The sequence below is a fragment of the Chrysemys picta genome, chromosome 25 (assembly GCF_011386835.1).
Source record: "Chrysemys picta bellii isolate R12L10 chromosome 25, ASM1138683v2, whole genome shotgun sequence".
NCBI classification, from domain to species: Eukaryota; Metazoa; Chordata; order Testudines; family Emydidae; genus Chrysemys; species Chrysemys picta.
In genome coordinates, this window is record NC_088815.1 from 10,538,862 (window position 1) to 10,560,539 (window position 21,678).

The 21,678-nt window shown below is 46.3% G+C and overlaps 1 protein-coding gene and 1 long non-coding RNA gene across 2 annotated transcripts in view; one reads left to right on the forward strand and one right to left on the reverse strand.

The window, feature by feature from the left end:
* LOC112059585 (uncharacterized) overlaps window positions 1–21,678 on the forward strand; it is a 37,252-nt gene that overhangs the window by 6,026 nt on the left and 9,548 nt on the right. The window lies entirely within an intron of this gene.
* Window positions 126–20,211, reverse strand: LOC101946431 (guanine nucleotide-binding protein subunit alpha-11). The gene is made up of 7 exons (XM_065578380.1): window positions 19,939–20,211; window positions 13,427–13,611; window positions 11,300–11,454; window positions 9,818–9,946; window positions 7,366–7,495; window positions 6,411–6,564; window positions 126–4,321 (listed from the first exon to the last, which is right to left on the reverse strand). Exons 1-7 carry the CDS (start codon window positions 20,072–20,074, stop codon window positions 4,131–4,133), a joined length of 1,080 nt encoding a protein of 359 aa, XP_065434452.1. The 5' UTR covers window positions 20,075–20,211; the 3' UTR covers window positions 126–4,130.

Consider the following 21,678-nt stretch of genomic DNA (forward strand, 5'->3'; position numbering starts at 1 on the left):
AGAAGGTCAGAACATTCAAGCGGCCCCTTCACCGATATGAGGCAGCTCCCACCTGCTGGAGAAGTTACTTAGCCAACTGGGGGTGGGAGGAGGGGAGTAGCAAACACACACATCACCAGAACAGGTTTTAGGAACAAAATTTATTCCAATTTCAAACAGAGAATTTATTTCAGGAGAAAGATATGAAAATCAATTTCCATCAGGTATTTCTGCCCAGGAGCCAGAGCAGGACTGTTCCAAGAGATCGTCACACTCCTAGACTGGAAAAGAGAGTCTGGAGCCTGGAACTCAGAGTCAGAAACTCCTTTCCCCTCCCCCATCCCCTCCCCCCCCCACCCTAACACGCACAACAATACATGCATTTCAAATGACAAGGTTTAAAAACAGCATTTTATATAGCATCTTTTTAAATAGGATGTTTAAATTGTTTAAATCAGGATCCTATAATATACAAGTATAACCAAATAATTTCCACCACATTGGCACTTGTAAAGAGTCTCTGGCACTACTAAAGAAGGGGCATTGGCACAAACCATACTTTTAAAACTGGGTGCTGCATTACAGACTTTACCTCGGCTGGACTCTAACAACCTGGGTTTGTATAGTACAATACGATGGTCAGCACACGCCGAAAGCACATTTTAAAAAGTTACCAAGTAATAAAACACGTGGGGGGGAAAAAAAAAAAAACACCCCGTAGCTGAAGGTAATGCCAACATCACTAGGAAGCAACAACAGCAGACCGAAGAATCCGATTCCAGGAGAAAGGGAAACAGGGAGGGGCAGTTGCTCACCATATGATTGATCCTTATGGAATGATGCAAGGAAACCGGACGCCAATGCAAGGAAAATCAGGACGAACTTCTCCACACCTCCCTCCCGCCATGGGTCTCTCCACTGTAAAGTTTAGGACGACTCGGAGTAGACCTGTTTCAGAAAGTGCACTATGAACAGAGCTTGGCCAAGAGGCTGTTTCCTCAGCCTAAGATTCGGGATTCTTACATGTGAATCTCAACAGACTTCTGTCCTGAGCTTCAATCCCTTGTTCCTGGGAAATCCTGACCAGCCCTATCACCGAAGAGGATGAGATAGGCAAGTTTGGTTTTCGATTTGGCACTTTCACTAGAGCACGCATCTGTTGTGGGGTCTGCCCCCAGAGATGCAGAGCAGCGCTGGTTCTGCAAGAATGCTTCACGATCTAAGAAGAAGGCAAACAAAACATCTCTCGCCACGCAGGGGCGGCTAATCCCCCTGCCTTCTCTTCTATGCTACAACCCACAGACATCTCTGGATTCTGTGCACAACTCTGACCTGTTCCTTCTCTAGGTCAGATGAGATTTCAGAAACATGTTGTGGGACAGCCCTAACATGTGATATCCCCACCCAATTACCCTCAAGCCCAACTGGTGACCAGGCCAATAGCTATGCCAAGCAACGGAGCAGGAGGGTAAACAGCATGTGCTCCAATCTTTAGTAAAGCCCAAAATCCTTCCAGAATTCATCACAGCTAGACAAATGCACTCTGTTCCACACAATGGATGACACAAGATCCCTCCTTCTGTGCCAGGTCAACATCTCTTCTCTTGGCAGGTAGAGGGACGATACCCACACAGATTCAAGTGGGAAGTGACACCATCATTAACCTTGGAAAGAAACCTCTGGGACATTTGTTCCAAGAATCTGAATCCCTTAGCGCCAAGTCCACTGCCGGCAATTGGATGCAGCGCAAACCACTCATAAGATCAGGGAAGCAGGAGAACTGGCACACCGTATGTTCCAGAAGAACGGCATTTAGAATAGACCGAAGACGATTATAAAATCCTCTTCATAGAACACTTTCGAGAAAAAGGATCATTTTGGCATAAAGACAAAAACGCGGTAAAATTGGTGCAAAGCTGTCTGGCATACGAGAGAATCCCTCCCTTGTTTCTCCTAAACGTTAGGCAGGATCAGGAATGTAGTGATTCTACAAGCAGCTGCTACCCTACTCTCAGCCAGACCTGGGTTCTCTACTTGTTGGTCCCAAGGCTATTACTCCAATACCAGCTCTCTGATACAGCCAGGTATCACCTCCAAGAGCTTTCTTTCTTCTGTAGTGCTCGGTGAAATACAGTAGTCTTCCCTCTCCTGTTTTGGAAAACACGAGGGAGCCCTAAAACAGAACGACTGGAAAGTAGTGTGAACTCCAGATTTAGTGTTACACATCAAAGGCATCTGGGGCAGTTCAATTTCATTACATTTTGTGCAAAACACCGATGTAGTGCTCAGTCTACAAATGAGACAACAAAATACTGGACACCCCCTTCAACCGTGCAGCTTGGGAGATTAGGGCCTTTGTTAGCCTTAAGCGACCAACAGCAGTCTAGAAGCAACTGAAGCCGTGTCTGGTTTATCCAGAGAATTTGGACCCAATGCTACTCGTTGGAATTGTAATAGAACCATTAGTGTTGCCCATATTTCACAGATGTCCAGAGGTGGGACAGATGCCACTGTTCCTTACTCACTGCTTGCCTTGCCATTGCAGTCTTCCTCTAGGCAGATACAAGAGGAAGCAGAGCTTTGGTACATTTGCTCACTCACCTGCGCTTCTGGAAGCCTATAAAACGAGACAGAAGGGCTTGAAGCCCTCAGTTGAGTGGAATTCAATATGGCACCTAGAATCCATTCCGAGGAACACCTGTATCAACAAACCCAGCTGCCTTCCCCTGTACTAGCCTGCTGTCCATCCCACCACAGGATTCTCACTTCAGCAACACGCTCCAAAAGTGGCTGCTGTACTCTCAATTATCAGGCACCCTGCACCTCTGGAGCAAATATCTGTGCAAGTGCTCCAAAGAGAATCCATGCTCCTCTAAAGAAAAACCACAGCAGCATCTGTCTCGGGGAGAGCACAGACAGGAAAATAGTAATAGAACTCCCCAACTCCTCCTAAAACTTTTCACAATCTTTTCAAGCAGTAAGAATCCTCCCCACACCCCAGAGTCCGTGTCACCCAACTCCGGTCCTTTCTAGGCAATTTGCGAGCTGGGCAGGAATGAAGCACCCTTACAAATGCACACAGCTGGCACAAAATGTGATGAGGATTTCCTTGCTGTTCACAGCACGCAAGAGAACCAAAGCGTGGCACGTGACATCTCAGGTCTTCAATCCGGAAAAATTTGGTGTTTAAATGCCACAAAATTACGCAGTGAGCTTCTGATCTTCGCTGCATAGAGAAGTCGCTCACTTGATGCCTTACACTCCACTCAGAGTGAAAGTTTCTTTCCATAAATTGAGTCTACTTTTAAAAATAATAATAATACAGTCAGGCACTTCTCCCCAGGCTCAGCAGCTATTGCTCCAAGAGCTCCCATCATTTAAAGTCCATGAACAAAATACAGCAATATGTAGCAAACTATGTATAGAACATCAATAATTTAAAAAAAAAATAATAATAATAATCACAGTCTCCATACCTTTTATAATTGATAAGAAAAAAAAAGTAACCCAGACTAAACCGTACAAAGAATGGAAAAGTGATGGTTTTTTTTTTGTTGTTGTGGGTTTTTTGCTATAGATGGAGAGCAATTGTTCCTCCCCAACATTTCATCACAGTGAACCATGGGGCGTGTCCTTGGGGAGGGCAGGGTGGGAACAAAAAGCAAGCAGGATTAATAATTACACCAGAGGCACCCTATGGCACAAGGCAAAGGGACCAGTAGCATTCCACACTCCCACAGTCCAGTGAATTTACAATCTTGGCCAGAAAAGTTATAGATCTCTATATATACCACGGGAATGAAAAAGAAAATAAAAGCGGCTAAGCGACAAAGTAAAGCCCAAGATGAGGCTGCCTTGGCAAAAATTAAGAGGTGAACAAGGTGCCGAAGAGTGAGGTGTATTCCCCCCCCCCCCCCCCCATTAACTGTGAAATAAAAGCAATTTGTTAAAAATATGAAATCAACTACTCTGTGGACAGAGACATGAGACTCCAGGATAACACTGAGCAAATTCGCCACTCCACAGATCAGACAATTTGCAATCATTACATCATTCAAAATTAAGATTTTTTTTTCCTGTAATTTTTAAATTTTTCTTTTTTTGTCTTTTCGTCACAAGGAGGCCTCCAAGGGGGCGAGGGGCAGAGCAGGTCAGACCAGGTTGTACTCCTTCAGGTTGAGTTGTAGGATGGTGTCCTTGACGGCAGCAAAGACAAAACGGATGTTTTCCGTGTCTGTGGCACATGTGAAGTGAGAGTAGATGATTTTGTCGCTGTCTGGGTTTAAATCCACAAACATCTTGAGAATGAACTCCCGGGCTGCCTGAGCATCTCTCTGCGGGCCTGCAGCAAACAAAGGCAACAGTAAACAGCACTGCGCACAGTCCATTACTTGGTTTGAACCCCCAGAATTGCCAGCTTGCTTTCTCTCCACCCCCCACCCCAAGGGGAGGAGGTTCTGTGACCAAACGGGAGAAGAAGAAATGTAGCTCCCTCGGTCGTGGAAGCTGGAACATCTTATGCCGAATACTAACTGGTCAAATCCTAGGGGGTGCGTTTTAAGCTTCAGAATACCAAGCTCTGACAGGCTGCTTTGGACTCTGATCTATGAAACAGAGAATTTGACATAGCCTGCCAGAAGAACAGTCCATCTGGACCACTATACTGAAATGGCAAATAGTAAATGTAAATGAATCTCTCCTGTAACATACCTAGTCAATTGTAAAATAATGCAGATCTTGAGGACTGTAGATTTCTTCCTGATCCCTGTAGTAATCATCTCATGCCCTGAAGCACAAGATCTAGTTCCCATTATTTCTGCATGCCTAACAAAATCAGCTTCGAATCAAGAAACAACCCTAAGACAACCAACTGTAGCATTTCCTCTCTGACCAGCCAGTTTATAGAGCTATGAACTGCAGCTGCAGACAGCGTTCACTTTATGCCACTACTAGCTCCTTAGACACCTGGTGATGCTCTATCATCTATTTGAAGTGCTTGGTGTTCTCATATTGCTTCCATAGCATGGACCACACCTTGAGAGAGCATCATCGATCACCTCGCATTCAAAATCACACAGCATCCTTTGGCAGCTACAGCAATTGGTTATACGGAAAAGTAATATTAGGAAAACAATTCACATATTTTTCTGCTACCTTCTACTGTGATTTAGCAGCTGAAGATAGGAATTCACCATGGACCACCAATGATCTCCAGACTAGCGTGAGAACCTCTAACAGTTACCACAAGTAAAGACTTCAGAGATGTCTGTACTTCCTGACACCAGGGGGCAGAAGACTCCAGGGCTGGAAAGAAGACTAATTAGGACCTGTTTTGTTACAAGCCCATAATGAGGCAAGCAGCTTGCCTGGAAGACCAAACAGATAGAAATTTCTTCAGGGGGAAAGAGGATTCTCCAACTGCCGCCAGTGAACTATGGCCAAAACCAAAAGAAGATGGCCTTCCCTTTACCCGGACAGCAGTTTTCAGTTGCCTCAAAAAGGCTAAGAGTTGGTAGGAGAGGGCTTAGAAAAAAAAGCTTGCCTGACCTTATTCTCCTGTCCCACATATACCTTCAATCTCATACAGAGTTGGCATCATCCAATATAGTGGGAGACTGATCTGCAGATCAGAGGTTACAGAAAACACTGTTTATGCTGAAGAGCTTAACCCCAAATGGGAGCTTCCCTGCATCATGAAGATATTATCAGCCCAAAATTGGGAATGGCAGATTGACAGGGATTTTACCTTGCCTGAAGCTTTTCAACACCAACATCAAAAAGACTTGGATGATTTGACCAGTCCACAAATTAGCCTATGTGAAGGGACTGCACCCTGCTCTGGCAGAAGGAGGGGTTTGATGGTCTAATTGGTGTTTTCCATCTCTTCTACCACTATATTCTTGCATGTCTATAAAGTTCTACACCGGTATGTATATTTCAAGTATAGAAATTAATACTCTGAAATCAAAATAATCGCAGCTCAACTGAGATCCATGCACAGATCTACGGAAAGCAGAGTTTCTGGTGACATTTGGCAGCTTCTTTAAATTGTTGATCTATGAAAAGTTTGCAGCTGTTTTTTCTGTCAGAATCCACAAGTTACATGAAGATCAAGATATTCAAATTTACTCGCCACTTTTGCTTTTTATTAAAAGTATTTCTACCCAATGAAGGGTTTGTCTCCTCCCAATGCCACTCGATCCTACAACAAATTCAGCCCTGAATCTGTAACATACTCATTTTTATAGCATCATGATTTCAATGTAAATCAAACAGAAGAAAGCAGGAAACAGAAGCCCGCTCACATATGAATTAAATACCTAATTAAAAAAATCTCACAGGTGAAGTATTTTTTGTTGGTGTTTTCTTCCCCCTCCCCTTATTTAAAAGGTTCATTCTAGTTTGAAAGATCCTCTTTAAAAATCACTTACCATCAAACTCTGGGAAATAGTCAACAAGGTGGGAGTACAGGATCTTGTCTTCCAACAAATCTTTCTTGTTGAGGAAGAGGATGACTGAAGAATTCTGGAACCACGGGTAGGTGATAATGGTCCGAAAAAGGGCTTTACTCTCTTCCATCCGGTTCTGATGCAAGAAATAAGCCACATCAACACACCAAAAACCCTCATTTGTGAAAACCTGGCCATCTCTGATCCTAGACACATGAACTCATCCACATCACCCCAGATGTCTTGTGTGGAACACCTTTGTCCCATTTCAGTTTTGGTCCAGTGGAGTGTGTACGTAGGAAACAAGTGCAACATCCGTGACTGACGTGAATTTAATTTGACTGGTTTTAATTACTTGCCAGTCAACGTGCTCTCTTATTGGCCCAAGTCATTTTATGCTTTTCGTGATCATGTGGTAGATCTGGGATCAACTTCTGGTCATGAAGATTTGTTCCCAGCACAGGTATGTGTTGGCTCACAAGAAGGAGTGCCTGCTGCTTAGCAGCTGCTCGTCTAGATGGTCACGGCACTATAATGATGTTCGCAAAGAGACTAGCCATTATTTGGCAAGATGGGTGCCATGATACAAGGTATCTAGGGGGGGACATTTAACATGGAAGGGAAAAAAGGAGTGCGTGCAAGATCTTGAGGGCTTTTCATCAGGGACGCAGAGAATCTAAGATGGGGGACATCAGAATGTTTCTGCACTGTGCATTTCAAACTAACTATCTTGTACCCTGCTTCCAGAAGGGTCATGACCCATTTAGCCCCAGGTTCTCTCTTTGTAGTGGGAAAAGCTGAAGGCCAAAAACAGTTACTACTAATTCAAGTTCCAGTTCTCTTGGCACCAAGCAGTTTAGTACCAACCTCTAAGAAAATCAGAAAGACCCTCCCCACTTTCCCCTCATCATTAGGGCCTACTCCTGCTCAGGCTTACCTCATTATCAGACTCCACTAGAACTTGGTCATATTCACTAAGGGCTACTAAAAACATGATGGAGGTCACATTTTCAAAGCAATGGATCCACTTCCTTCGTTCTGACCTCTGACCCCCAACATCCACCATTCTAAGGAAGAGAAAGACATAATCTGTCAAAGCAATAGCCTGTCAAGGATCAATAAGAGCGTCTCTGCCTGCACCCAAAGCACTAGAATATGAATGAGAGAAACACACAACTTTCTCCCCCCAAGTGAAGCAGGCATCAGGATACAGTAACATGCGTCCTCTACGAGCAATTGTGCTCAGACAGCGTAACAGGAAGTTCTCTGAATGCTAATTCCATGGCCACCTCCATGTCTGACCCACTTCTTTTTTCTGGGAGACTGACAGCAAATATAAGCATCCTCATTCCTGTTTGCATCCTGGCCTCGTTTACTGAGCAGAGCTTCTGGAACCAGGCTCATCCATCACCCTGAACCATGGAGACTGAAAAGAAACGATGGCAAATCCATTCAAATCCTGTTCTACCAAAAGCCAAAGCTATTTACATTTTGATATTAAGGCTTCATATTAAAACTTCTGATTGGGAGCGAAAGTTTGAGGTTAAGGACTTCCTTTGGCTATTGGGCTTTCCCCAGGACATTATGCTGAATGGAGTCATGCTAATCCATAGGCAAAAGCATGAAACCCAGTCAACCACACATTCACACCATATGCCTAAGAAAAACCATCAGGATACTGGGGCCGTAATTTGAACCACTATATTACACCTGCATCTCACTTCTATTGCACCTTTTATACATGGATCTCAAATTATAAAACAAAGCCAACCAAGTCCAAAACCTTTATCTCAATGGAGCATTATTCCCATTTCACAGATGGGGAATACAAATCAGAGACAGTGACTTGCTCAGAGTATGGCAAAGCAAAGAACTGAACCCCAAGTCCAGGTTTCTAGTCTCTCTTTCTACCACTTGTTCACTCTTCCCCCATCTACAACATTAGAGGCCATGACAGCATGGACCAGATAAGTATCTAGATAGAATAAAGGAGAATGCCCGTTGCAAAGTAGCAAACATGTTATCATGCCTCTGTATTTTCTGGCTATTTGGAGATCGTATAAAGGCACAGTTAAACCTACAGATACACACATGATGCAGAAGTGAGTCAAATCCTGATGGCACAAGCTATTTCTGGGAGACCACCTTCGGAAGACACACTGGACAATACACATACAAGAATCAGTACAGAGAAAGCAGGATCTCTCATCAAAGTTAAAAACATACAGATCAAAGAACCTCAACACTGCATGAAGACAGAAGAACTTCTTGCAAGGGGTTATGTTTCAAATCAGTGTTGCCAGAAGAAGACTTAGTTTTTCCTTTGGTGGATTAAGCTACCAACAGTTTGTCCAATGGGCTGGTGAGCTGTTATGTACTCATCAGATGCCAGCATGTTAACATCTCACAGGAGGAGCCACAATTCCAGCTGTACACCCACTTCAGGTTCTCTGGATAGAATCAGCGAGACTAGTACCAAAACTATGCCATTTAACCAACACCCTCCTCAATTTCCAGAAGCCATTGGTTTCAACTCCTCTCACTCAGATGCCCTTAATAAACTTTGGGTACGTCTATACCAGGGGTCGGTAATGTTCGGCACGCGGCTCGTCAGGGTAAGTACCCTGGCGGGGCGGGCCAGTTTTATTTACCTGCTGACGCGGCAGGTTCGGCCGATCGCGGCCCCCACTGGCCGCGGTCCGCCGTCCCGGGCCAATGGGGGCGGCGAGAAGCGGCGCGGACGAGCGATGTGCTGGCCGCGGCTTCTCGCAGCCCCCATTGGGCCGGGACGGCGAACCCCGGCCAGTGGGGGCCGCGATCGGCCGAACTTGCCGCGTCAGCAGGTAAATAAAACTGGCCCGCCCCGCCAGGTTGCTTACCCTGGCGAGCCACGTGCCGAACGTTGCCGACCCCTGGTCTGTAGTTACCGCCGGGTTTGGTGGTAAGCAATCGATCTTCTGGGACCGATGTATCGCGTCTTGTCTAGACGCGATAAATCGATCCCAGAAGTGCTCGCCGTCGACACCGGTACTCCTGCTCCGCGAGAGGAGTACGCGGAGTCGACGGGGGAGCCTGCCTGCCGCGTGTGGACCCGCAGTAAGTACCTTGTAGTTCGAACTAAGATACTTCGACTTCAGCTATGTTATTCACGTAGCTGAAGTCGCGTATCTTCGTTCGAACTGGGGGATTAGTGTGGACCAGCCCTTAAAAATCATACCATGTTTAGGGACCACACCGAATATTCCCCCCCTTCCCAAACACACTCTTAAGTCCTCCCTAGCTAAGAACATGGATACTCTTGATCAGTAGTTTAAAAAGCCAAGAGTAGTGCTCCCCCATTTCAGTCCCACTTGAGAGAACAAGTATAGCATGGGCTACAGCTTCAGTACCTGAAGATAATATTCTCTAGGTCGAAGGGGTATTCTATTATTCCGGTTGTAGGAACTCTAACCCGTAGCACATCTTGCTGGGTTGGTAGATATCCTGGGGTTGCGATTCGATCCACGTCACTAAGGTAGCTGTGAGAGGCATATGAAGGAAAAAAAAAAAAAAAAAAAAAAAAAAAAAAGCACCTTAGACTGTAGCTCACACTCATGGGGGTTTCAACACATTATAGCCATAGATTCCCTCTCTCCCCCCGCACACATGTTAAGGAGACCAAAAGAAATCTGATTGCTAGCAGCATCACTAGGATCATTTAAAATGGGACAGGACCAAGTACTGGAACTCATACTTCAGGGAACAACCTTTAACTGAATCCCAAGGAGGCCAAATAGGTTTCTTCACATGTACATTTCTAGGACTGTCTTCTATCAATTGACAGCAATTCCCCAGAATCTCTTCTGACGTAGTAACTGCCATGTGTTACAGCTCACAAAGTTACAGCCAAACATTCAATATCTCTCTCAATCAAGGGAAGAGAGGAGGCCATGTGCAAAGCAGCAGAGACAAGCAGCTCTTCTCATACTTGTTGCTTCAAATGAGAAGCAGGAAGGCAACAGATGTAGGAAACAGTTACCATCTCCTAGGTCTCTGGAAATCGGTGCTGTAGCAAGTCCTTGCTATAGGATGGATTTGGGCATTTCCAATGTTTACTGCAGAATTCAGTTTAATTTAAAAATGAACTACCTAGCCCTTCTGGTTATAAAAAAAAATCTCTATGACCCAACGCGCTGCCATCTTCCAGAGTCTCTATGTGCTCAGACATTCTGCAGCAGCTCCAAATGTCAAATCCTGATCCCCCTCAACCCATGGCTCCATAAGACTAAGTCAACAGGGGAAAGTGGCATTTCTGCTGTGCAGGAACCAGGAACAGGGTACAGAGATGGTCTGGGTGGACACTCCATAGCCACCTGCACATCCTGGGACAGAGGTGTGAATAGCTCCATTTATCACCCAACAGAATTCGTGGAAAGCAGCTGGTGGTGCTACAGAGTGTATGGATCTTCCAGACATTCCAGTACTAAAAACGTATCCCATCCCACCCTCTGCTCCCAAACTCTTTGCGTGTAACAACTGAAGCCACAAAACCAGAATCAAAAAAGCACGGTGATAAGAGTTGTTTGGAACCAGAGTTACTGAAAAGGCAGGGAGGCATATGCTTACAGTTCAAACTCAGAAGCATACACCCACATTGCCTAGATTACCCCACCAGACTAAATCATTAGCAGATAGATACACCTATATCATGGGGTGAAGTAATAGGAGGAAAGAGGATAATCTACAAAAACTAAAAGAAAGACAGCAGGGCCAGTTTGCAGTGTGATAACCATATTCAGGCATCTGTAGACATCAGCTAAGTTTTAGGAAGTTTTTGTTTAGCCAACGTGGCCCTGATATCCAGCAGCGCACCAGAGCGCTTATGTACTTACTATTTAGCTGAGTCGGAGAGCTGATATTCTCGCCTCCTGTCATAACACTCTTGGATTCCAGGGTCAGTCCACAATGTCTTAATTGCACTTACATATGGCTGCTCAAAGGTTGAGACTTTTTCTACGTCCACTTCCCGAATCAGCAGTGCATTGGTCTGAGGACAGAAGGGTGAAAGACAAGTGAGCATACATTAACCTAGATCCTCTTGCAGGGGCTCCAGGAATGCTACATCTTGGATGCTGGTCAAGCTGCTTACATCACCTGCAACAGGACAGCAATGGGCAGACTAGACATCTAAAAATTATCCATTCTATTTGTACTTAGACCTCCAACAGGTTAAAAGGAAAAACACCAATTTTATATTCTCAGTACCAGCCACATCTGTAAAAGCTCCTGCAAGCATCACATGATCCTTAACAGAAATTATTTAAACAGAAATGGCAACAGACTCTCTGAATTTAACTTACCAAGTTGTGCTACAGCATAAGTCACCCACTGTTTAGAAACACCAAAACCCAAGCACAGATCTGAGAGTGTGGCGTCCCAGACTGCCGGATTGGGGAGTGCAGTCAGTTTTATTACCGGAACGTAGCTGCCTAGTGTTTCATTGTAAGCCTTTAATTGATTTTAGCTTACATTTTTAAGAGTGTGGGAGATCTTACTGCAGTCTGCTATAATCCAGGCCTCTTCTTTTATGGAGGAGGAAAAAGAGAATTGGAACAAAACTGACACCACAAAGTGGAGCAGGACTGAAGTCATCACTGCAGCCTGTTGTATTAATACAACTACTACACACACCGATACTGCAATTCCTAAGGGTTTTCTGAATGCAATGAGAAGCAATTTCTGTTCACCCACACTATACTTTTCTTCAAAGAGAGAATTTAATCTAGTTTGCTTTCCTATGTACATTAAGCGTTAGTGGAAGGTGACAGATTATAGCCCCTAGAGTCCTTTAACCACACCCCAGAGAAAACAAGGGTAATGCAAGCATCCTCATACCACGCCCATGCCTCAGCATTGACCCAGACAGACAGACTTTTTCTAAAGGCCAAAGGGGAGTTAAGCCTTGAAGAACCATTCAATCCTTGGCCCCTCTGTTGAGAATGCAAACAAGAGGGCCAGTTAGAGGCAGCTGTGATGTGGATACCTGGTCATTAAGAACTCATCTGAGCCCTTCAACTCTTCTTCCATTTACCACTTAATAGTGGTATTTTCAAGTCTATACTGACTTTGGCCTCAATTTGGACCAATGATCTAGAGAAGAAAGGTGCCACTTCCTATTACTAATCCCCTAAAGCCTCCCAGTCCCTATGTGGCTATTAAAAAAGTTAAAATACAGCAACTACAATACACCTGGTATAACTTTTGCACAATTTCATTTTGAAAAATAAATCCACTAAGTGTTAAGACGGCAGAGCATACCAACATCTACGTTCTTGACATTCACACACTTAAAATCATCTGCACTCATATACCTTACAGCCAGCTGAACGAATGTAAACCATATTTGGCCCAAAAGTTTCCAAAATCTTGTAAACCAAGCTTCATCCCAGAATAAATGTTTGTGTTGAGTTACAAATCCTTAAAAAAAGGTTAATAAAAGGAAAATTGACAGATCTCCATCTGCAGCTGTTAGTAGGAGTCACTCCAATAGTGCAATCTTCTGGGCTCTACAACAGCTCCCTTATGCATCTTCCGGCATTCGGTAATGACGCCTGTCATACAGAGGAAGGCCCAGCACATTCGAAATGCTTCGGTCTTTGTGAGGTGGGTGCAGACCAGTTCCCACCCCTAGAAATTTTTATGTGAGACAATTCACAGAAGTAGAACACACGTGTCTAGTCAAATGAAAACTGTTATACTCCCTATTGACACCCCTATTAATAAAGCCACAGAGCGGCATCATACCACAGCAGCAGTGGAGGATACAACTGCCATATGGGGCCAATTATCAGGAAGTTTGAACAGGCAGCGGAGAGAGTACAAAAGGCAGCACAAATACAGGGCAAGAACCTACAGCTGTGCCCTAAAAAAAAAAAACCCCTCAGACAAACATGAACTGGTGAAGCAAATCCACCAAGCGACAAAACGATGGCTCGATGGAGCTCTGCAATTCGGCTCACCTTATTCTGTTCGTATTTGTATAGGATCTTCAGGGTCTCCATGGCCCTGATCATGGACTGCATGGCAGTGAAGATGTTTTGGTACACCAGCTTGGTGAAGCCCCTTTTGTCCTCTTCGGAGTAGCCTGAGCCATGAATTATCCTCATCTGTTTGATAAATGTGCTCTTCCCACTTTCCCCAGTGCCTGCAAATGAAGAGACCAAACAAAGGGAAAAAGTCAATCGAGATCACAAATGAGGTTCAGTACAGAGGGAGTAAAGCTATTACTGCATCCTACTCCACTGCACCTATTAATGTATCCAAGTGGATCTACTCCACTGATTATTACTTCTCCAGTTCCTTTTTGGAAGTCTATAGAGTGGTCCCGGTGGGCCCATCCGATGCCAATCATAAGCCTAACTGACCATGATGGAAAGAGCACTTGTTCTTTTTGATAGGCTTAAGGCAATTCTGGTACTCACTCCAAATCTTACATTACAGCCACTCCCACATATCCTGCCTCAAAAAGCCCCCTCCCGTCACACCTGACCTATTACCATGCAATCCAGCTTGATGCTATAATCACAACTCCAGCTAAACTCCCTGATCTATTCCTAAATCAGTACATTATACAAACTGGGGTGCCAAAGGGTGTGGGGGAAGGCTGTGAGATCATGAAAGCTCCAGTACAATTCTCATTATTTTAGTACAATCATTCTTTTCCTACCCAATCTAGATGCCTCCTTACTAGATACGAACTCGATATATTAGAAAGAGCAGCTCTGAAAGAAAGAAGGGATCAAAAGACTACCTGCACCACATATTTTTCTTCTCAGTGGCCTGACACCACTGTGAAATATTAAAAAAAAAAAAAAAAAAAAAAAGAAGTCATGTGAAGTGGTAATCCTTTTGGATTAGTTTGTGATCACTATCTTCAGAAGTTCAGATGAGAAACAACTTGTGAAGGGGACAAGGAAAGGAAATCTCAAATCTCTACTGCTGAGCAGAGTTTTAAAAGAAAAACAGACCAGCAGGCCAAACAGCAGGAATTAGTAAATAAAGAGTCCAGATACAGTTGAGATGCCGCAAACATCTGAACTCACAATCTCTATCCCTGCTGAAATGGACAAAGTCATCCTTTATCAGTTAGGGGCTAAGTAAGAGGGACACAACAGGTATCAAGCAGATAGGTGGCTTATGTTAATTTTGGCAAGAGGACTGCTAAAGTTTTAGGGCAAGTTACTCTTTTGCCTAAAAGCTTTTACCTACTATTGTTCCAAGTAACATTGAAGATTACTTTAACCCACAGATTTGAGAGTCTTCCTTGTTTCTTCTGTGGCATTCAACAGTAGTTTGCCTAGTCAGTCTCCCCGGTTTGTGAGAGTCTCTTGCACAGCAGCGAAGGCTCTGCAGACTCTGTGGTAGGTGCAATACCTTAAACTATAGACTTTAAAATTAACTAGATTTCAAGTGAGTGTTGCTTCAACACAGCCAAGCACAAATGGCGAACATCTCCAATAAAAGAAAAGGGATGGCAAGAATGTGCTCTGAAACCAAAAAGGCTGTGCTGCACGTGCTGCTTGGGCAAAGTACAATGCAGACAACGCACCACTCATCACATGGCACAAGCCTCCCTCATTACACTGCTTTAATACCTGTTGGTGAAGGCCAGGTAGATTTGCACTGGTTGGATGTTTCATACATCCCTAACCCTATCAAAGCCTGCATTCTGTACATGCAGTCAGGTGGGCAGATCAACATTCCTGCCATTAGGGGCTTAGGAAGATGTAAGCTGCATCAGGTGACAGTCCAGTGATGAAAATAAAGAGCGGGAACGGGACAAAGTGAAAACTTTCTTATCTTGAGGGAGAAAGGGTGGGCAAAGAAAGGCTTCACACAGCCCTGTCACAATCAGGACCCAACTAGCGTTGGGGGAGAACAGGGTTTTCTCCAGTGGCCTCTTCTGCATGTATTCATTTATATGGCTACTGATCAGCTGTAAGGATTGACCATATAGGCCTTCCACAGACAGTCCCCCCCATAGCCACCTTACACAGTCTGCAGCTAATTCCTTCACAGAGCAATAGCTCAACCGTACGCTGTCCAATCTCCAGAAATACGGATGTTCATTCTACAGAATGCTCTCGTGGAAGTTTTCCCAGATTTGCAGTTGATGTGCATTTAACGAAAAGCTGCCTCAGTATGGAGCTTTGCTGATTATATTGGCCCGTGTATTACTAGATTACAAGGGTAATGAACCCAGGCGCACGCTCATCTTGAGACATATTAGGAAGGTAACAAATCCTTCAACTCTCCAGATTCAGGGACACAATCTATGGAAAACTCCCTGGCTTCACAACGTGAACCATCAGATCTCCAACTAGAAATCAGGGGGGTTCTGCGTATAAAGACAGAGGCTCATTTATCACAAATGCACATAACTCCTTATGAGTAGATTCTGAAGTTCCTATGTCTATTCTGCAGGGCAATAAACAAATACCCAAGCAGAAAAAAGAAAAACAAACACCAAACCAGAAACAGCAAGACAAGACTAAAGAGCCTAGCAGAATTTTTAATGTCTCAGTTTACTGAACATTAAAATAAATTATGTAACTGCCACTAACTAGCTATCTTGGTCTCCTCTAGAAAGTTACACCACACACACAAAAAATAAAAAAATAAAAAAATCAGAAAGTGAAATCTTTTGCGGTTGAGTACACTGTGGTGAGAAACACTTCCTTGTGCTTTTACCACAGTAACCAACAAAGAGTAGAGGCGCCTCAAAGCACTTTGATGATGCAACTGTGATACAAACTTCAGCACCAGATCACTAACTTAGGTTCACTTATTCTAGCACACAAGAGATCAAATGCACAAGTCCCGACCTTCCATTTTTAAATACATGCGTCCTGCTTGGCTTCGGTCCCTCAACAATATACACACCATCACCGTTATGGAACACCAAAAACACCAGCGAGGATAGTCTCCTGTCGTCATAAGAACATCATAACCTTTTTTATATGATAATGTTGAGATAAGGGAATAATCTGAGCTCACCATTCCTTCAGCCAACCCATAAAAGCCACATAGTTTATAAGTGTTGCTGATGACAAATGCATTTGAAAACGAACTCATGTGTTGGGTCAATGGCACCCATTGCTTACTTTCCTATTATTCTGGGACCAAAGTAACTTTACACAAGAAAAATAATCTCATTTACTTCATTAAAAAGATTAATGTATGCCCAGTATCAGTGGGCAGTAACTGAAGCACTGAAACAGCACTATTTATTAGCATTCCAACTCATAACGGCACTTCTATTTTTCACTCAATATTTCTGGTTCAGGCTTCAATATAAACCAACTGTCACCACACTGGCCAGCGAAGCAGTGTGGAAGAAATTACCTCTGCTTACCCTACGTTCTTATTGATACTCTACTGTTTATATGAGTTCTCTTAAAATATATCCTGCCCTCCCCAAAATTCTTCACCAAGAAAATGCCTCTCTCTAACTAATATGATCTGCATTTATTCTGCACCATACACACCAAAGGATTCCGAATGACTTTATGAACCAGAGGAAATTAACTTCACCCACCACTAGAACTACCCCCTTTATGGGCTAACGTGACTCCTGCTTAAAAGTGCACAATACTTCGTAACAGTTTAGGAGAGGCAGTGAAGAGTACCATATCCTGTTGAAAGTGAAAATGGAATATAAGGAGGCAGAATGCAGTTATTAGGGCTAACGCTGTTACTCTTAGGCCTTGTCTAAACGATGGATGTCTCCCCCCAAATCCTAACTAGTTTTTTTTTAAAAGTTTAGCCGAACTGATTTTAAAACAGGTTGGAGCCAGTTGTAGACCAGGGTCCAGGCAGCTTGAGGTTTTTTGTTTTTAAATGAATCAGTGTTCAAACTAGTTGAGTCAAGGAATGGTTCAGACCTCCTAGAGCTTACTCTAACCGTGGTACAACCAGTTTTAAAATTGGTTCACATTAACGGTTTTAAAAGCCAATTAGATTTGGGGGAAGGAAAGTTCTCTAGTATAGACTCAGCCTTAAGAAAATTGACAAGTGATCAGAAACCTGGTTTTACATTTCACCTGGACAGCAGCACCTCCAACATGCTTTTAACATGCTGCTGGGATACTGTACTATTAATGACTAGGAAGAAAGTGCACCATTTACTCAATCAGTAACACCACTATGCATCAACCTAGATATTCCTATTCCGTCATTCCTGGCCAGACCCAGCCTCACTTAGCTTGTGAAAGCTGATGCAGACATACCCACATGCGGATTTGGAACTGGACCACCTTACATCTTCAAACATCCCTGACTGGCATGCCAGTTCAGTACACATACCAAATTAACAGCCTTATTTAATCAGACCTGCTTCCCATTTTGATCGGAAATCACAGACAATAGATGACAAGGCCCATGACAGAATGTATAAGAGAGCAGCAATAACTTAGTGTTTTCATAGGTCTCATGGTTTAAGAGTAGCTTATGGGCTACCTGCACCCCAGCATCACATTTCCTGCTAACATTAAAGTCTAATCTATTAATTTTTGAAAAACGTATGATGGCAGCTCTCCGAAAACCATGTAGAAGAACCAATTCCCTATCCACTAGGAACCTCGGCGGTACTATGAGACACCTTAGTATGCTGATGGAGATATGAACATAGACAAAATTTTGTTTACATACTTAAATGACACTCTCACCCCACCAGTGTGGTATCTGAACAGGTATGTCCTTATCCTAGTACAGTGGAGCCCCACTCCTAGAGCTAGTCCTGACTATTTTCCTTTCCAGTACTAATCCTGCTCCATTCTTATGACTCCATTTGACTTCAGATTTACTTTGCCTTATCTTTATTTCTCCTTGCCCGCCTGCCTTCCCTCCCTGTAGGCTGGTTTAGAGATCTCTGTGCCCTGCTGGAGAAGAGAACGTGAGGAAAAGAATGGTACCCAGGGACCTTGGGAGCCGTAGCTGGATAAATTCCCCCATTTTAACAAAGGAGGGAGAAGACCATAGAGACCACCAGACTAGGTGGAGATGACTCCTTCATTAAAGACCCAGAAGCCTGCCAACAATATATAATTACACCAGTTTTAGTAATGAAAATTCTCATGCACAAATAAGGCAGTAGGTCCAACTCCCCTATAAAAGAGTTCTCCAAGAGGATTTTTTTTAAGACTGAGAGTCATTTCAATTTTGAAGTTTCTGCTTAGGTCAAAAGCAATTTTAACACAACATCCACTATGAAAGAAAACAAATAAACCAGTCAACCCCCAGATTGAATATTAAAATTACTCCAAATGTAGAATGAATAAGGAAGACAACTGTTTGGACATTACCATGCCCTTCTTTTTAAATTTCCCAAACTGTTTTTCCTCATGAGTTATATTTTGGACAACAGCAAAGTGCCTAACAGTTGTCAACTCTGATAAGTAGAAAAAGGTGTGCGGAGTTGGGGGTCTGACCAGCAGAGATGTGCCTCCAGAGAGTCACTAGAGGTTAACATGTGGGTTCTAAGATGGGGGAAGGAAGGATGGCTACTACTGAGTAGTTAGTATAGTCCCTAGCACAATAGGACCCCATTCTTTGTTGGGCCTCAGGCACTAGTGTAATAAACACAATGATTACGGTCAACAACAAATACATGTAGAGCTTACAAGGGACATCGTTTTTAAGCATGGGATGGGTGCGAAAAGTCCCTATTTTAACATATGCCGGGGGCTGCCCATAGAGCCACAAGGGACGTGCTCACAGCAATCATCCCTGGGGAAGAAGGTAACTGAGGCAGGGGAACAACAAGGAGTCTGGTGGCACCTTAAAGACTAACCGATTTATTTGGGCATAAGCTTTCGTGAGTTAAAACCTCACTTCTTCGGATGCATCCGAAGAAGTGAGGTTTTAACTCACGAAAGCTTATGCCCAAATAAATCGGTTAGTCTTTAAGGTGCCACCAGACTCCTTGTTGTTTTTGTAGATACAGACTAACACGGCTACCCCCTGATACTTGAGGCAGGGGAGTGAAAGCCAGATTCAGGGTGGGAACGATGGGGAGAGGGGAGGAGATCCAGGGATGGGGGGGGGGGGGGAGGAGAGAAAAGAATGGGATCTAGGGCAGGTTCTGGGGCGGGAGGGCAGGGGAAGAGGAGAAGAGCCAGAGCAGGGCGAGAAGAACAGGGGGTCGGGGTGGGAAGGGATCCAGAGAGGGCGGGTGCTAAGGGGTGGGGGCCAGCAGGGCCCCGAGAAGAGGAAGAGATCCAGGGCGGGGGGAGGGGCGAAGGGGGGATCCAGGGCGGGGGGAGGGGGGCGAAGGGGGGATCGGGGGGAGGGGGGCGAAGGGGGGATCGGGGGGAGGAGGGGGGCGAAGGGGGGATCCAGGGCGGGGGGAGGGGCGAAGGGGGGATCCAGGGCGGGGAGGGGGGATCCGGGGAGGGGAGAGGGGATCCGGGGAGGGGGGGAGGGGCACGGAAAGGATCGGGGGGGGGGCGGCGGCCGCGGGGGGGCCCCTCACCCAGCAGCAGCAGCTTGAGCTCCCGGCGCGCGTCGCGCTTGTCCCTCCGCAGCTGCTTCTCGATCTCGGCGTTGATGCGCTTCGACTCCTTCACCTCGTCGCTCAGGCAACAGGCCATCATGGACTCCAGAGTCATGGCTCCTCCGCCGCCGCCGGGACCCCCGGCCCGGCCTCCTCAGCCCGGGACCCCGCCGGCCCGGCCCGGCCTCGGCCTCGCCCCCGAGCCCGGGACCCCTCCGCCCCCTCCTGCCAGGCCTAGCACCGCTCCCGCCCCTCCGCGCGCTCCCCTCCGCCCGGCTGCGCCGCCGCCGCCGCCGCCCGCTCCCTCCTTCCCCCTCAGCCCCGCCGAGCGAGCGACAAGCGCGCACAGCCTACCCCGCTGCCGCTGAAAACAAGGCCTGACCGACTGCGGCCGCCACCAATGGGAAGCTCTTCTTGGCCGGGAGGGGCGGGGTTAGTAACGGCCCGGGGCGGGGCCCGCAGGGTGCAAGTTTGGTTGGCCGAGCAGGAAGGGAGGAGGGAGCTGGACGCGCGTTCAGGAGCCGGGGCGTGGGGCCGCTGGGCATTGTGGGATGGTGGAGGACTATGGGAAAGGGGGGGGCTAGGTGAGGGAGTGAGTGGGAGGAGGCTGAACAGCTGGGGAGAGGGGGGTGCTGCTGGACAAGCTGGGCTGTGGGGAGGAGCAGGACAAAGAGGGAGCAGAGAAGGTGGGGGCTTCCTTCCAGTTGGGCCATATGGGGGAGAGCTGGGCCTTGCTTCCACCAGCTGGGCCATATGGGGGGGGAGCTGGGCCTTGCTTCCACCAGCTGGGCCATATGTGGGGAGCTGGGCCTTGCTTCCATCAGCTGGGCCATATGGGGGAGAGCTGGGCCTTGCTTCCATCAGCTGGGCCATATGGGGGAGAGCTGGGCCTTGCTTCCACCAGCTGGGCCATATGGGGGGGGAGCTGGGCCTTGCTTCCACCAGCTGGGCCATATGGGGGGGGAGCTGGGCCTTGCTTCCACCAGCTGGGCCATATGGGGGGGGGAGCTGGGCCTTGCTTCCACCAGCTGGGCCATATGGGGGGGGAGCTGGGCCTTGCTTCCACCAGCTGGGCCATATGTGGGGAGCTGGGCCTTGCTTCCACCAGCTGGGCCATATGTGGGGAGCTGGGCCTTGCTTCCACCAGCTGGGCCATATGGGGGGGGAGCTGGGCCTTGCTTCCACCAGCTGGGCCATATGGGGGAGAGCTGGGCCTTGCTTCCACCAGCTGGGCCATATGGGGGAGAGCTGGGCCTTGCTTCCACCAGCTGGGCCATATGGGGGGGGAGCTGGGCCTTGCTTCCACCAGCTGGGCCATATGGGGGGGGGAGCTGGGCCTTGCTTCCACCAGCTGGGCCATATGGGGGGGGGAGCTGGGCCTTGCTTCCACCAGCTGGGCCATATGTGGGGAGCTGGGCCTTGCTTCTACCAGCTGGGCCATATGGGGGGGGAGCTGGGCCTTGCTTCCACCAGCTGGGCCATATTGGCGGGAGGGAAAGTAGGAGGGATGGCCAAGCACCTAGCGCAGAGGTCCCATCAGACGGTTGTGGGAAGGAAAGGGTTAATGTAGAATGACACCTAGGGGGAAGCGCTCCTTTGCAGTAGCCAAGGAAAATGGGGGAGCTCTGTGGGAGCAGTGCTGACCCCAGCCAGGCAGAGGAAGGGGAGCGTTCCTTATTTTGAACTCCTATTGAAAGACTGCATGGCTTTCCCCACAGG

What these genes read in the sequence shown, in the direction of transcription:
- LOC101946431 (XM_065578380.1), bottom strand. Translation starts at nt 20,074, where the DNA reads ATGACTCTGGAGTCCATGATGGCCTGTTGCCTGAGCGACGAGGTGAAG. An exon ending in GCTCAAGCTGCTGCTGCTGG is followed by an intron (nt 13,612 to 19,938) that starts GTGAGGGGCCCC and finishes CTTCATTTGCAG; the next exon opens with GCACTGGGGAAAGTGGGAAG. An exon ending in CTCTCCGACTCAGCTAAATA is followed by an intron (nt 9,947 to 11,299) that starts GTAAGTACATAA and finishes TGCCTCTCACAG; the next exon opens with CTACCTTAGTGACGTGGATC.